General features: G+C 41.4%; 1 protein-coding gene across 4 annotated transcripts in view; it reads right to left on the bottom strand.

The window, feature by feature from the left end:
* The window catches only part of usp28 (ubiquitin specific peptidase 28), a 64877-nt gene that overhangs the window by 30453 nt on the left and 17713 nt on the right, over positions 1 to 16711 (bottom strand). For 3 of the 4 annotated variants that reach the window (XM_052039726.1, XM_052039728.1, XM_052039725.1), the window contains exons 2-7: positions 12133 to 12210; positions 8640 to 8772; positions 7917 to 8040; positions 6929 to 7091; positions 4410 to 4496; positions 162 to 299 (exon numbers count right to left, since the gene is read on the bottom strand). In XM_052039726.1, coding sequence (XP_051895686.1) covers positions 162 to 299; positions 4410 to 4496; positions 6929 to 7091; positions 7917 to 8040; positions 8640 to 8772; positions 12133 to 12210 — 723 coding nt within the window. Of the gene's footprint in view, positions 1 to 161; positions 300 to 4409; positions 4497 to 6928; positions 7092 to 7916; positions 8041 to 8639; positions 8773 to 12132; positions 12211 to 16711 lie in introns of those variants that run through there. The other variant, XM_052039727.1, reaches the window with a different exon arrangement.

The raw sequence follows: 16711 nt of genomic DNA, 5'->3' as shown, positions 1-16711 counted from the left end.
AACGTTAACCTCTCATTCCTTTCCAGATAGTTTCTGATTCACCAAACATTCCAGCATTTTCCACATTTATCAGCACTTAAAACATCAGTTTAATTAGCCAATGTCTGCCACTGATGACATAATTTCTATAATATTGTACAAACAGCGATCTTCCAACTCACCTGCTGTGCTTCACTGGACCGAAACGCATCTTTAAGGAGTTCCACTGCATTTGATGGATCAACATACTTCCGCTTGGAGGCAACCAGCAGTGCAAATAGGCAGCGAAGTTCCTGCATGAATGCCAAGTTTCGCAGCTCCTGATAAAGAAAGAACACATTTAGAAGTTGTAACTAACTAATATACTCCCTTTGACAACGTGCCGCACAAGAGGCTAATGACAGCTCATGGAATTACAGGTAGGATAGTAGAATGGGTGGAGCATTGGCTGGTTGGCAGAAAGCAAAGGGTGGGAATAAAAGGATCCTGTTCTGGTTGGCTACCGGTTACTAGTGGTGTTCCGCGGGGGTCGGTGTTGGAGCCGCTTCTTTTTTTACTTTGTACATTAATGATTTGGGTGATGGAGTAAGTGGTTTTGTGGCTAAGTTTGCAGACGACACCAGGAGAGGTGGAGGAGTAAAGAGTATTGAAGAAACAGGAAGCTTGCAGAGACTTAGATAGTTTAGGAGAATGGGCAAAGAAATGGCAGATGAGATTCAGTGTTGAGAAGTGTGCCGTTGTACATTTTGGAAAAAGAAATAAACGGGCAGATTATTATCTAGAAGGGGAGAAAATTCAAAGTACAGAAGTACAAAGGGACTTGGGGGTACTCGTGCAGGATACCCTAAAGGTTAACCACCAGGTCGGATCGGCAGTAAGGAAAGCGAATGCTATGTTGGCATTCATTTCGAGAGATATAGTGTGTAAAAGTAGGGGAGTGTTGATGAGGCTCTACGGGACACTGGTGAGGCCTCATTTGGAATACCGTGTGCAGTTTTGGGCCCCGTATCTTAGGAAGGATGTACTGATGTTGGAGAGGGTTCAGAGGAGATTTACGAGGATGATTCCCGAAAAGAAAGGGCTTACGTATGATGAGCATCTGTTGGCTCTTGGACTGTACTCACTGGAGTACAGAAGAATGAGAGGGGACCTCATAGAAACATTTAGAATGTTGAAAGGACTGGACAGAGTAGATGTGGCTAAGCTGTTTCCCTTGGTGGGTGAGTCCAGGACCAGAGGGTACAAACTTAGAATTAGAGAGTACCGGTTTAAAACAGAGATGAGGAGAAATTTCTTTAGCCAGAGGGTAGTGAAATTATGGAATTCTTTGCCACGTACAGCTGTGGAGGCCCGATCATTGGAGGCATTTAAGGGGGAGATAGATAGGTATCTAATTAATCAAGGTATCAAAGGATATGGGGATAAGGCCGGAAATTGGGGCTAGATAGGAATAGTACTAGTTTAGCTCATGGAGCAGACTCGATGGGCCGAATGGCCTACTTCTGCTCCTTTGTCTTGTGATACTCTCCAGTAGGAGCTAAAGTAATTGCTCAACATCAACATTGCTTTGCAAGAACCAGAGTGACAAGAGAGTCATGTAATATCTTTTTCAATCTTTTTATTAGTTTTCAAATTAATACAGATTGATATATAGCATCAATATTTATACATGTAATACAAAGAGATCAGGATAACAATCATGGCATAGATAATCCTAAAGAACAATAAAATATAAAAAAAACTGTAGATCCAACGATCTCTTAGTAAATGAATATAATATAAAAGAAAGGAAAGAAAAGGATTTATTATATAAATTTTTAAAAAATGCAAATCAATAAGAAAACTTGTAAACAATATAAACTAAAAAAAAATTTCAAAAAAAAAACAAAAAAAACTGGGCTAAAATTTCTCAGTAGAAACAGAGCAATATTATGTCGTCAACTCCGTTCCTCCAAGTTGGAAAGTTATTGAAAGGGGATCTACATCATGTGAAAATATTGAATAAATGGACTCCAAATATCTTCAAATTTAAGCGAAGGATCGACAGTACCACTCCTAATTTTTTCCAAGTTTAAACATGATATAGTTTGAGAAAACCATTGAAAAGTAGTAGGGGGTATGGGATCCTTCCATTTAAGCAAAATGGATCGGTTGGCCATTAATGTGACAAAAACAATCATACGGTTAGCGGAAGCAGATAAATGGCCAGACTCTATCCTTGGTAATCCAAAAATTGCAGTGAAAGAGTCATGTAATATCTGAAATTAACTATTTCTAAAGAACAGGAGGGCTCCAAATGGACAAAGACCTCATTTTTTTCCCCCCCACTAAGGAGTGATACATGCAATTCACCTTCCATTATTTATCTCTGAATTTGTTTCCCAGTGATGTTATAGTTCATTCTTTTCACTAGAAGCAGGAAGTCTAAGAACTGGAGAAGACTCATTAGCAAAGAACGATCCCCTTTGAAAGCTGTAAAAGTTCGATCAGAGCAAAATGAATTACCTCATTTTTGTAAATCAAGACCATGATTTCAAATAAAGGATTGGGGATTACCTTATAAATATAGGGAATTCAAAACAAAGACAGGAGGTAACACTGCAACATTACTATAAAAGTGACTGAAAGCTGAATAGTCAGCTACTGCACCCTGACATAAAAAGGTCAGCTATTTAGGACTGAGATATTGTGAAATATTTTCATTCAGAAGTTTGAGAGAACAGTGGATGCACTGACATGCAGAATATCCAAGACTGGTTATCAATGACCAAGTTTTAAAGAGGTATAGATTTTGAAATTGTCAGTGTTCACTATCATTTCCCTGCAAGGCTAACAACAACTTGCAGGTTTTCATCAGTGCACAGACAATTGGAAACTGCCATCAATGCCTGATAACTGGACTCTGCACAAAATTAAACTTAGGCTAATTAGCCAGCACTTAAAATCCAAACTCTCCAGAAAACTCTGCGCCATCGAAGGAGGCTCAAGTGATATTATCCCATTGATTTCAAGGGAAGGAAATGCCCACGAGAGCCTCCAAGAATACAACTCTTCCAGTGATTAGGTGAATCATGCTCAGCATCTTAATGGGACCTGGCCTACACCTGTCACAATGATAGTGCTTAGCAGACAGAATTTACATTCAAAACACAATCGATCTTTTTTTTATATAGATGTTGATAATGCACTTTGCCAACATCCAGTTCCTACTGACAGATTTTCCTCATTTTTCTTTGGCAACAATACAAGCTCCCAAAATACATCAAAATATTCATCATCACTGCACTAATGCAGCCTTCCACTAATGGGATTCTGATTAGCTCACTAATTAACAGCAGAATCAGATGTTTTAAGTATGTTCAGATAAACTCACTGAACATCACATTAAAGATTCATGAGGAAGAGCAAGGATAATGGATGTTATATTAGCCATTGCTTGGGAATGTTTTGAAACAAAATGGTCTGTCGTGTGCAACCAATATGGGGTCCCTATTCCTCCTCTTGGTACAGAACGAGGGGACCATACCATCAGACAACAGGAGCTTCTAATTTTGACTCATCAGTATTTTATTCCATTGAAAGCATCCTGCTAGAACAGAGCATTTGGCTCAACTCTTCCTAGTGTTTATGTTGCACACAAGTCTTCACTCATTCCTCTACCTTACTCTATCTAAATAACTGTGCACTTCCTTCTCCTTTGGTTCATGTAGCTTCCCCGCATAGCAACAATGCTATTTGCCTCAATTACTCGATGCTAATGGCAGCAATTTCACATCCTAATCACTCTTAAGGAAAGAAATTTGCCTTTGATTTCTTTTTGGAATAATAATTATTTTTACAAGTTCAGCATCAAATTTGTCTCATCAGTGTGGAAGTATCATCTCTGAATCGAGAACACCAAACACCTTTCAACTTTAAAAGTTCATACTCAGTCGCCCGCCCGCCCGCGCCCCCCACCCCAACCTTCTTTCTATAATCACACAGTTCTTAGAAATATAGAGAATCCATTGGACACAGCCAGTCCACGTTTCATTCAAGCCTCCTTGCATCTTCATTACCAGCATTGCCTGTTCCCTTCTGGGTCAGGCAGCATCTATGGAGGGAAATGGACAGTCCACGTTTTGGATCCAAAGGGTTATGTTGGTGCCAGAAAAGTGGCGACACTTGCAGGCTGTCCACAGCACATTCTTAGTAACGCAAAAGGACGTATTTCACTGTGTGTTTCGATGTCCATGCGACTAACAAATAAATATCTTAACCTGCTGAGCTCCTCCAGCAGCTTGTTTTATGCTCTGGATTCAAGCACATCCAATTTCCTTTGTCTCCACCTATTCCCTGTCCCTCGCAGACTTACCTGCCCCCGCATAGTTTGTGAACCTTTATTATAATTTTTTTTGTGAACTACTGAACCATTTCCTTCATGAACTTACGGTATGGCTTCTGCAATTTTCATGTGGATTTTCTGGCACCTTGTAGCTCAGCACAAGTCGACGAAACACAGGCAGTTGGAATAGCGACTGAAATAAAACACACGAACGTTAAAACAAAGAACTTAAATGGACCCGAAACACTTCCCCGCATATTGTAATCATGAAATAATTTCATGATATTTCACCATTCCTCACCTTCTAACCACCTCTAGCTCTACAAACTCCAGAGAATTTTGTTGTTATTACCTCTCGTGTCCCCAGTTTCCCTCTACTCACTATTGGAAGCCACAAGTTCTGCAATTCCCTATCTAACTGTTAATTTACCTGGGAACCCTGGTCCAGACTGCTCTCTAGTAACGCTATAGAAATATTGGATATTGAGGGGTTTCAGGGTCTACTGTAATGTTCTTCAATAGATAATCCATCTACAGTCATTAACCTGGCTTACTCATGAAGCATGGCCACATCGGAGAGATGCTGAGAAGCCACTGCTAGCTATAAATGGGAGTGTAAGTTAGGGGAGAAAATTACAAGAAAGTTATTGGAAAAACAAGGTGGGGGGGGTGGGGGGGAAGGTGGGGAGAGGTGCAGCCAGAGACAGAGTTGGAAATGGGTCAAAGATAATGCCGAAAAGAGTAGGAGAAGAATTGCTAAAGATATTGAAGGGGAGATGTGGGGAAAGACAGTGAATTTTTCAGATACTCTCTCCTTTACCTCCTCAGTCAATGCAACTATTCAAAGGCAGTAAATGTACAGACTTATCGCAATTAATTCAGGATTTTGTCACAAACAGGAAATGGAAAAAACTCACTAATAAAAAGGGATAAAACTAGCAAAACAAAACATGTCTTTAAAAATTTCATAGGGCTGCATTTTAAAATGAGTTTGCAGGAGATGTGTTTGGATCAAGTTGTCCCACAACCTATTCTTAAACAATTATTTTCCATTAAGATTGTGGAGTGAGCTCATCTGTTCCGATAAACAAGAATGCTCTGCCTCAGACTATTAAGAGCCACCCGGTACCAAACAATACCATGCCAACCACTCAATAAGACACACTTCAGAGGTGCCAAGTTATAATTTAATTCCAGACACCTTAATTCTACAGCCCAGCTTGGCCAGAAATTAGAGAAGTAATCACTGCATGGATTGGATCTCCATCAATATCATCTTGCACTGCTATCTGATTAGTGGGTTCAAGCAGATAAAAACCATGAAAATCAGCGTGTATCCCTGCAGCCTTGCAGCCCTTCCTGTAACAATCTGCCACTCCAGTTTATGTAGTGATGTGGATAAGTGTATAAAATTACATAACAACACTGTGTTGCTCCCAAAGGAATCAGTCAGAAAATCTGGATAATACCTCAAACCAAGTGGCATGAAGCCAACTGTTAGTGTGTGCCTTTTTCTACAGTAACTTTGAAGCAAAGGTTAACTAAGAAAAATAACTGTCAGGATATGTTGAAAACTTACTGGAGGAAAGAAAATGTAAAATGAGTGCAAAAATTGAGAAGAATGGCCTGGGCTTCCTCTCTTCCCCTAGATAAAGTGCGTCTTGTATTCCATTTAGGATTAATTGAATTATGTAAATATTTTACGTCTCTAGATTTAGATTTCTTCTGTCATTTTCTCTACATCTACCTTATAAAATCTTGAAGCCCACAATCATCTTGCACCTCAACTGACAGACCACCTTATGCACTAGGCCACCCACATAGAGGTGATGCTAACTTTTGTGGAAAACCAGATACATGTGTGGACAATTTCCACATTAACTGAGAGAATGAGGTAATCACGCAAAATTCAAGGAGAAATAAAAATAGAAAATGCTGGAAACACTCAATAGGTCATGCAGAATCTGCAGGGAGGGAGGGAGGTTTAATAGTTCAGACTGATGACCTTCCATCAGAACCAGAGGAGACTTTGTTGACTACAGCCCTCAAAAGGAAACCCAAGGAATCTAAAAACCATCAAACATCCACAAGAGGGTATCCCAGGAATTTTTTCTTGTACTGAAAATCCATTGCCAATCCAAAACAAAAACAAATTCAATAAGATATGGAGGAATCAGAGGAAAAATTCTGAACCAAACATGAGTTTATGCAAAACAAAAAGAATGAGAAAGAGGTGAATAGCCAGAAATTCTAATCAGCAGTGCTAAACGTTCTGTACAGAAGCAGCGTGCATTCCATTCCAAGCTCAAGGACTGATTATTTCTCTTCATTGGAACCAAGTTTTCCAAGTGGAGTAGCAAATGCAGCTGCTATTGTTTGAATGTTTAAACACTACTAATTTCCCTCTCCACCTCCCTTTCCTCTTCTTTGACCAGGCGGCTCTGCGTTGCTGTTTGACAATTGCTCCTCAAGGAAACATCCTGGAATTCTTTACCATGTTAAAAGCACTATATCACTTCTGGCGATTATTATTATTGCACTATAATAGCAGAGAATAGCCACAGGGTGAAGAGTAACACGTCTTCCCATTGGCTTATGGTGATTGTTAACATTCAACCTCATTACCTGTATCACAGCACTGAACCAGCAGGTGTTCCCGACATTCTTCAGCCCCACTGGCCACTTGTCCTCCCGCTTCCGATCGTGTGGGTTGGGAGAATCACCCCATGCTTCACACCTCTTCCTTTTCAATCCGGCTTTACTCTCACCAGCATTTGCATCCCCTGCTCTATAAAGCAAGGAGATAGTTCCATCATCTTTCAATCAATAAGAGCATAATTAAGTTCAAAGACATGAGAACAAATTCATAGACAAAAAAAGTGCAGGTAATTTTTTTTTCTTTTTATGATTACACAAAAGTTGGGATTTGGTGATGTGCAGGGATTAGACAGAATCCAGGAGTCAAGGACAATGCTACAGTTTTACTGGCATTTAAGTTGCTAGAAATTTTGAGTCATCCACATCTCACCACTAAAAATAGCAGGTGACCGAAGTGATGATGGAGCCTTCATGAAGCAAAGACGGGACTCAATGGGGTTACAGCTGGGTTTACAAATTTTGTTTCTTTCCTCAAAGCACATTGCTTCATTTGAAGCTAGGATATCCCCTTCTCTTACTGCAGTCATGGACTCCTTGATTAATATTGCAATGTCACCTTCTCATTTACATTCCCCCCCCTCCCTCCACCCCCCAAACACGGTCATGTCTGCCTATACCCCAGAATGTCAAGGGGACAGTCTAGCACATCTTTCAATCACGTCACCTCAACAGCAACAATGTCATATTCCCAGGTGTTAAGCAATGCTTAGAGTTCACCTGCCTCACTTGTAAAACTCATGTCAAGGTCAATGCAATCAAGCTTTGCTTTCTTCCCTTGTTCCTTAACAAGTACATGTATGCTCAGTGTACCGAGCTGACTTAATTTTCCTTCTATATCTGGCTGTTCCTCATCCATACCGTACTCCTGCTCTGTTCTATTCTCTTGGCAAATTAACTTAAATGCACCAGAGTAGCACTAGCAAACCCTCCCCCTTAAGGATGTTTGTGTTCATACTGGTTAAGGTCCTGATTCTCGACAACAATCCCAGCTTCCTTCTGCAGCTTATCGCTTTCCTTCAGGCTCAGTGCGATTGCCTTCTGAAGGTCCTCCTTTTCATCACCAGTGAGATCGATGACACCTGAAAGAGACAGTGGGAATTTACCAAGTCAAGTGCATAAGTGCAGTGAGATACAGGTACAATGAAAAGCTTGCTTGCAAAGGTTCAGACAACACACAACATATAAATTATACCAGACAGTGAGGAGGAAAACAAGGACTGTGCAAAACAAGACATTAGTGCAAAAAAAAACACAATCAGACACAAGTCCATAGTAGTGCAAGAGGTGGTCCGTGGTGCTCTGTTGCTGAGGTAGGATTAGGGTGGTGCAGGTCTGTTCAAGAACCAGCGACCTGGATTTATGGAAATTGGAAAAAGGTCCAAAATAATCATATTTAATATGTTCAACCTAGTTTTAAGATGTACTATGTACTTTTTAAACAACCAACAAGGGCAAGGAGGGGTTTCAGACTCACCATTCTCACTGACAAGGTTATTCTTAGACTGAAAATCTTAGACTCAGACGAGAGAGAAGGGAGAGTGGGCACTGAATGCAGCATATTGCAGTTATCAGTGGAGAACAATGCACACATTAACTCTCTGAACATGACAGTTACCCTGCCTGCAAACCAGCTGGCTCAGAAGTGAAGCAGAGTCAGCTACAGGCATAAACTACTTACTGCCACGTGACTGGTTATCTGTGGCTCCACTGCACTCACTGTCCGGTTCATTGGCCGTTGCTCCGTAATCTGGCTCCCTGGCACTTTCATCAGTGAGGAAGCTCACTGCCTGATTTATGTCACCATTACTGACCTGCAAGAGGGAGGACATGCAATAACCATGTTCAAAGATTACAGCAACGATTTAACATGCTCATAATCAATACTTAAGAAAAGACAGGAAATGCTAACTTCTACTTGTAATTCTCAGGGGAATGGAGCATTTGAACAGATGTTTAAATACACAAGGAAGGGGAAGCTGCTTTAGAGGCAAGAACTGAGATTAAGTACTTTCTATCTGGCTCTCCTTCAGGATACGACTTAAAACCTACCCCTTTGTCCAAGCTTTTGCTAACTTGCTCTATGTGGCTCAGAGTCAAATTAGGTCTGATTAGACTCTCACAATATTTTTCTCCGTTAATAGAATATAAACAAATACGGTAGTTGTTGATTTTGGCAATATACAACAACCCCCACCCCATGAAAATCAAATAAAAACAGCAGACACTGGAAATCTGAAATTCAACAGAAAGTACTGGAAACACCCTGCAGGTCAGGCAACATTTGTGGAAAGTGAAACGGTTAACGTTTCAGGTCCAGGAATCATCAATCATGTCTGAGAATGAGAGAAACAAGTCGGTCTAGGTGACAGAGAAGATAAGGGTAGGGAGTGGGTGGAATGAAGGGACTTTCCCCAGATAGGGTGAAACAACATGGGACATGCCCAGCAAGCCAACTATACAATAGAAGGACAAAAGTGACAGCAGGCAAAAATGGCCAGTGTTTGATCCATTGTCCATCCTCATCTCCATTGGGTATGAGTGGGTATAGAACACGTCACTTTCAACACCCTGAAATCAAGAAGAACAGACATGCTTTTCCCCAAGATATCTCAGCACCTAGAAAATGTAAAATAATGTTAAAAAAGGAGAGTAATTAATGTATGTATTAAAAGGAAGAAAAGAAAAGAATCCACGAAAGAAAGGCATTAGTATGAAGTGCAGCTAATAATGTAACGTAGGAAATAGTGGAGAAACATTCTACTTCTCATTGTTATCCAAATGCAAGTGAACACTGAGGACAGGAGGGAGCTGAAATGTGAATGCAGGCTGTCCCCAGGTTAAAAATGCTCAGCTTCTGGACAGCCCTGCAGACAAGCAAGCTCCCATATTATTAAATTCAGAAGTCCGACAAACATACCTACGTTCATTCCTACAAACAGCAGAACACTTCCTCTCTCCAGTTTTTGTAATTGTTCCTCCTTATCAATCTTGTGTGCTTTCGATGCCATTCATTACAATACAGTAGAGGTATGGTCATCACCCCAAAATGAGCTTCCACAGCACCTGGTTTCATAATGTCATCTACAGATATTTAAGCATTAGAATTCCTGTGATTCCCATTAGACACGGAATTGTCTGATGGGAAAGTACGTTAAGCAAGGTGAAAAGACTCACGTACTGAAAAGTGTGTCAGTGATGTTGGCAAACGATATCAAATGGAGGACAAAAGAAATATGATTTTAAGCTGTTTTCTTTGAGATGAGGGTCATAACAAGGATTGAGCCAACCATTAATAATATTCCAAGACGACTAAATAGTTCGCTGGATATCCTAGTCAATGTAGCAACACGTAAAATTCTGGAGGAACTCAGCAGGTCAGACAGCATCTGTGCAGGGAAATGGACAGTCGACTTCGGGTTGAGAACCTTCATCAGGACTGGCTCTGTCTTGATGTCCTGATGAAGGGCCGCAATCCAAAACACCAACTGTCCATTTCCCTGCACAGATGCTGCCTGACCCGCTGAGTTCCTCCAGCACTTTGTGGGTTACTCCAGATTTCCAGCACCTGCGGTCTTTCTTGTGTATCCTAGTCAATGTTCCTCCTCTAACCAGTGGAATTATACATGAAGTGGCTGTAACCATCAATGCTGCATGTAGGATCTTGCTATTTATAAACACAGCTGCTGCAATTGCCATAAGTCATTGTACTTCAAATCAATTAATTCTACATAAAGAGTATCGGGAGCTTCAATGATTCTCTCTTCAACTCACTCAATAAAATGGATGGCTGCAGTTTCAAACTTCTGCCACAAGAGGCCATAAGTTAGCTGTACAGTATAGGTGTTACACAAATTGATTGTGTAAAGGGTCAGGTTCCTTCACCACCTAGTCCTCAGTAAGCGCAGCCTTTTGCACGTGGCCATGCTTCATGTGAGTGACTGCATTTCCAGGAAAGCCTCCGACATCCCACTGCCCTGCCCATAGATCAGACAAACGATCAACTTTGGTGATGGCTTGGATGTCATCTCAAAGCATTTTATGGTGGCACTTTATGGTTGCCCTATCAGTGGCTCCTTCCACTACTGAAGATATATCACTATTCCCAGCACAAATTCAGACCAATTGGCTCAATTTGTCTGCATCGCTGTTAATGTCCCATGGGGCTCCTTCCAAACCATCTCACCTATGTGTATTGCCATCTATTCGCACAACACTACAGTGCACTGTCTCCCAGTTGTGTAAAGTGGGCTTTTTCTTCTCTTTTGTTCAGGGAAGAATACTACAAAATCTGTGACAACCATTGATTCCCAAACAAATACGCCCCTCTGAGGTGCATGTCTGAGATAATAATTCTAAAGCCACTAGTTCATCTGATGGTTCATTGAATAAGTGCACGATGTGATGTGGAACTGAAATGAGGATTACCTTGGGATAAGGGGTCAATTCCTAGGTTCTTCCTCTCAACCAGAGCTGGGCCCCAAAGCTGGGCGATTAAATTGACCAATCCTGATCGATGCACAGTGACCCCTGCCAAAATCAGCATGAAAAAGAAAAGAACACCATAGCCACGGTGTTAAGAAGAAATTAAATACTTATCCAGTGTAGCCATTGCTGTCAATGTAGGAAACAGACAGCCCTCCATGTGCACTAAACTCTCCCATGCAGCAATATGATCATAGCATGGTTATACACTGGCTGAATAGGAGGCTCAGCTTGGTGTGTGAAGTGCAGCACTCGTGCAGCATCGCATTTGGTGTGTTAACCCTATGGTCTCTGAAGAAGGTACTGTCCATCTCAATGTTGGCCACGTTAACACGCAATACTATGTGTGAACAGGATTGGACCTTGTAGGAACTTTGTTTAACACATTCTGCCTTGACACACACTTGAGTGGCCAGTTAAGGATGTACCAGAAAACTGAAAAATCCAACAGGCTTATAGTCTTTACTGATCTGGATTCTCAGAAACTGAAACATCATCTTCCTACATGGACGACATGTGCAGACGCTCCAGTATCGATACAGAAGGAAATTAGGGAAAGACGGCTGGGAATTTGGGGGCCATGGTGTGGGTTGCGAGAGTGGGTTGGGTTAGAAGGGGGTAGGGATAAGCTGAGATGCATCATTTCACACCCATCTGTTGTACAACGCTCCAACGAGGGGAACACTAACCTGGAGTGCCTTCTGCAGCAGCCGATTGTCATGAACTCCTGTGATTTCCCGCAGCTGGCTGATGATTAAGCAACCGTTCTAGGGGAAAGAAAGAGGAGAAATGAATGTAAGGCAGTGGAATCAGACGTGCTCTGCAGGTATTGGTCCACGCAACTTCCAAAGCCAATGAACTGGATTAGTGGTCGGGTATTAGAAGGCACAACACATAACCAGTCATGACTTCAAAGTCTCTGCAACTGGATCCTACTAACAGTTAACCTTCAATGAAGTTTCAGCACCTGAAAGCCATTTGAGGCACTGTGCTAATGCACAGAGTAGTTCTGCAAATGTATTCTGCATTCTACTCCAGACACATTTATTTTTAAATTTACTGTTCCGGTAATTATCCAAACTCTAAAACGGGGCAGCACAGTGGTGCTGCTAGTGGAACCACAGCCTCCAAGTCTCGACTGACATTAATTCTGACCCTAGGTCCTGTCTGTGTGAAGGCTGCATGTTCTTCCTGTGACTGCTGGATTTCCTCTGCATGCTCTGGTTTCCTCCCAGATCCCAAAGATGTGCAAGTTGGTAGGTTAATTGGCCACTGTAAATTGACCCTCGTGTGGAGGTAAATGGTAGAAATTGGGGGAAGTTGACAGCAATATGGGGAGAATAAAAACTGAGATTAATGTAAGTGAGTGGTTGATGGTTGGCAAGGTCTCGGTGGGTGGACGGACCCATTTCCATGCTGTATCTTTCTATGACTCTACACTTTATTTTAACAACAAAAGAACATGTATGCATTTATATAGCACCTTAATCTCTTTGCAGCCTATGAAGTACTTCTGAAATGGAATAACTTTAAAAAGATAGGAGACACGGCAGCTAATTGTGCACAGCAAGCTCCCACAAAATAGCACTGTGATGATGACCTCAATGTAACCACACTGTGTAATGAATTGACCTGTACGATCGGTTTGTAAGACAAGCTTTTCACTGTACCTCGGTACAAGTGACAATAATAAATCAATACCAATGACCAGATAACACTTTTTTCCCCCCAAACTGATCGAAGGATAAACACTGAGCAAAACCCAGGGTTAATTTTCCACTCTTCAAAACAGTACAATGAGGTGTTTCACATCCACCCAAACAGGGAGACAGTTATGATATGATGCCTAGTGAAAGGCTGCATTTCCAACTGCGCAGCCCTCCCTCAATATGGAGCTGACTGGCAACCTAAACTTTGAGGTAATGCCCCACCAAGAGGAAATGGAATCAGAACCTCTGACTCGAGCAAGAGTGCGCCCAGCTCAGGGACCACTTTCTGATGTGACAAGATCAAAATCCATACATATATAACATCTAGAACAATCTGCCATTTTTCATGCAATGATTTCTTCAAAAAAATATATAATTCATATTCTAACACAATCAATTCTCTTCAAATCGTTGGATATTGGATGCTCCAATTAACCCATTTCTAAGCACTCAATTTCCTTGTCTGTCTGAAGCTAAAGGTGAATGATGTCGTGTACTGAATCTGAATTTCACTCCAGAGACAGTGCAAAAAAAAAATCATTCTTATACAGTGTGTCTATTGTTTTTCCATTGAGGACAGAAACTGCTCCTAGATTTTCCTTCAATTTAAATTACGCTTCCTGGATTTCTTGTCTTTCTACACAGACACCGGCTAAGCTGTTTAAAGGAAATGAAGATAGTTTCCTCCTCTTCAATAAGCAAGGTACATCAGACCACTAAGCAGTCTTTTCTCTTTGCCCTGGTAGAAAAGCTGGTCCCGAGTCCTGGGCTGCTGTAACCCCAGTACTAAGGTACAGTGAAATTTGATAATCCGCTATCCGATGATTTGGAAATCCCGATGCTTCAGAATCTGGCTCATCAGGTAATGTTCTCTGTGCTTCCTTCCCAAACTGGGCACCTAAGTTCACACACTCCCCACTCACTGGGGCTCCTGTTCACACACTTCTTTACAACATATCTGGTTCAATGGGAAATTTATAATAGATCTAAAAAGAAACACAATTAAAAATGTGTTTGAGATATGAATAGAAGTGACACCCAATAATATGGACAATGTTGAGATACAAGAGACCACAGATGCCAGAATTTGGTTCAACACACCAAATGCTGGAGGAACTCAGCAGGCCAGGCAGCATCTACGAAGGAGAAATGGACAGCTGACATTTCGGGTAGGGAATGGACAATCTGCTCGTCCGACACCAAAGTCCAGAGTGTAGTGGATTATCGGAGTTTATTGTAGATCATTTCAGTTTACCAATAATAATGGTGGCTGCAAATCAAAATGTAATTTATTCCATGAAATCCTTCTTCAACAATGTAGAATTTGAGAGAAACTTCTTTAGCCAATGTGCTTATTGTGTTGAACATGCTATCGTGAGGAGCAGCTGAGGGAACACATTGAAGGGCAACTGAGGAACCAAAAGAAACAGAAGGATATCCTGATAAGGCCGAAGAGAGTGGAAGGTGCTTATGATGAATCATTTGGGCTACAAGATCTCCTTCTATAACTGTAGCTATGACGAGAGGTCAGACAAACTTGGATTCTTTTCCCTAGAGAGTCAGAGGGCAAGGGGAGACCTGACAAAGGTTTATAAAATTATCAGAGGCACAGATAGGGTAGATACTCAGAGTCTGCTTCCCCAGGGTAGAAATGTCAAATACAAGAGAACATAACTTTCAGGCGAGAGGGAAAAAGTACAAAGGAGATGTGCAGAGTAGTTTTTCTTTGAAAACAGAGTGTGTTTGGTACCTGGAAGGAGTGGTGCTAGAAGCAGATAAAATAGCGGCAGTTAAGTGGCATTTAGACAGATACGTGAACATGCAGGGAATGGATGGATATGGATCTTGTGCGGGCAGATAGATTTAGTTAATTTAGCATCATGGTCAGCACTTTAATGCAGTATCACATGGTGAAGTATTGTCCATATAATACAATGTGAGCAACGTCAAATAAAATTTATCATTAATAGACATCAAGGCTCAATGTCTTTGATGTGCACTAAGCTGCCATTAAAACAGGCCGAGGCTCGACCTTTGTCTAATTCAGTAGCTCCAAGCTATTGTACTGCAGGTGCTGCAATTGGGCTCAGTGCCCAATGAGTAACAGAGGGTGGAGGACAGGAACATCTCACACTTCAGCAAACACCTTCATAATACAGGAGTGAAGGCATTCAGAGGAGGAGGGAAGAAGATCGCAAGGAACTGCCCTGAAGGGGGATGGGTTTCCAAAAAGGACGAAACTCTAAATTTTCAGCCTTTCAAGTGTGAGCGTCTTCTGGGAATGTGCCAATATTAAAAGGAAGCCCCAGAAATTGTGTCAATACTTAGAATGAGCCCCTAAGAACGTATCATTATTTAAAGGGAAGTCCCAGAGAACACGCAATATTTAGAGTGACTCTCTAGGAGTGTGTAAATATTTAAAAGGGGAACACTAGAGGTTGTGTTGAAGTTTAGAGGGCATGCCGAGAAATGTGTCAATACTTAAAAGGGAAATCCTAGAGAATGCATCAATATTTAGAGCGGTGATGTCAGGGAAGATGCCACAATTGTAAGGCATCTCTTGGAATCTACCAATACTTAAAGGTCTCTGGGAGCGAGTCTGCAATTAAAGGGAATCCTCTGAAGAAAATAACTTTGCCAAACATGACGCATGGAACGCATCAAACTGTCTGAGATTAACAGGGCAAGGATTCAGCTATGTTATCGTGGCAGATAGTATTGGTATATTAGTTTATTAGATGGCTATCAAGGGTAGGAGGAAGAGGTTGTGGGGAGGGAGCTAGCGCAGTGGATTACATTCAGGAGAAGCGACAGGTTCCTCAGAGATAGCTCAACATCCAAGATTCAACCTGGTGAGGCTTTTGTTGAGAATTATGCCCAATATACAAGGATACCTTTTACTTGTAAATCAACAGCGAGAGGCAGGTCATTATTAAGCACTACATGCCCTTTATAACAGACACACAGTTAAATATTTCCACAAAAAATTGCTACCAATGTGCATCAGAGGCTAAGAAAAGCCATTGCAAGGTTTGTTTACTTCTGTCAAGGGCCAGCCCATGTGCTATCAGACATATATGGAACTAGTGCTGACACAGGGTTGGCAAGAGGTTTATTTTCAGCAGGATCACAAATGCCATCTCTGTTTCTCATTCCATTTCTCACATGACATGTCACAGAGGAAGAACTGTTCAGAATATTTCTTCACAGGGAAAGCAACAGCCATCAATCTAATTATTTCTCCAGAAGATTATTCCCTCCAAAAGAGCCCATTCTTTCAGGGTAATTGGTCCAAGGACCAGTAGTCACTGTGACATCCTGTCAATTGGCAAGTTCTTAGTGGCAAGGAAAATCAAGGAGCTGCGATTGGTTCTTTGCTCTTGCCCAATTCCCAAACACATGCAGATTTATTTTTTGTGGGGGAATCAGCAAAGTGCCATTAAGACTGGGCTTATTTTTTATTCCTACACTTTCCCCACCCCACAATATTTTTCTGGGAGAAGTGTGTTATTACCAAATAATATCTATGCTAGTGGGTCATACAATGGGCAGGTCCCAA

This window comes from Pristis pectinata, chromosome 27 (assembly GCF_009764475.1).
Source record: "Pristis pectinata isolate sPriPec2 chromosome 27, sPriPec2.1.pri, whole genome shotgun sequence".
NCBI classification, from domain to species: Eukaryota; Metazoa; Chordata; class Chondrichthyes; order Rhinopristiformes; family Pristidae; genus Pristis; species Pristis pectinata.
Note: the sequence above shows the minus strand (reverse complement) of the source record. Positions and strands in the feature narration are given on the sequence as shown.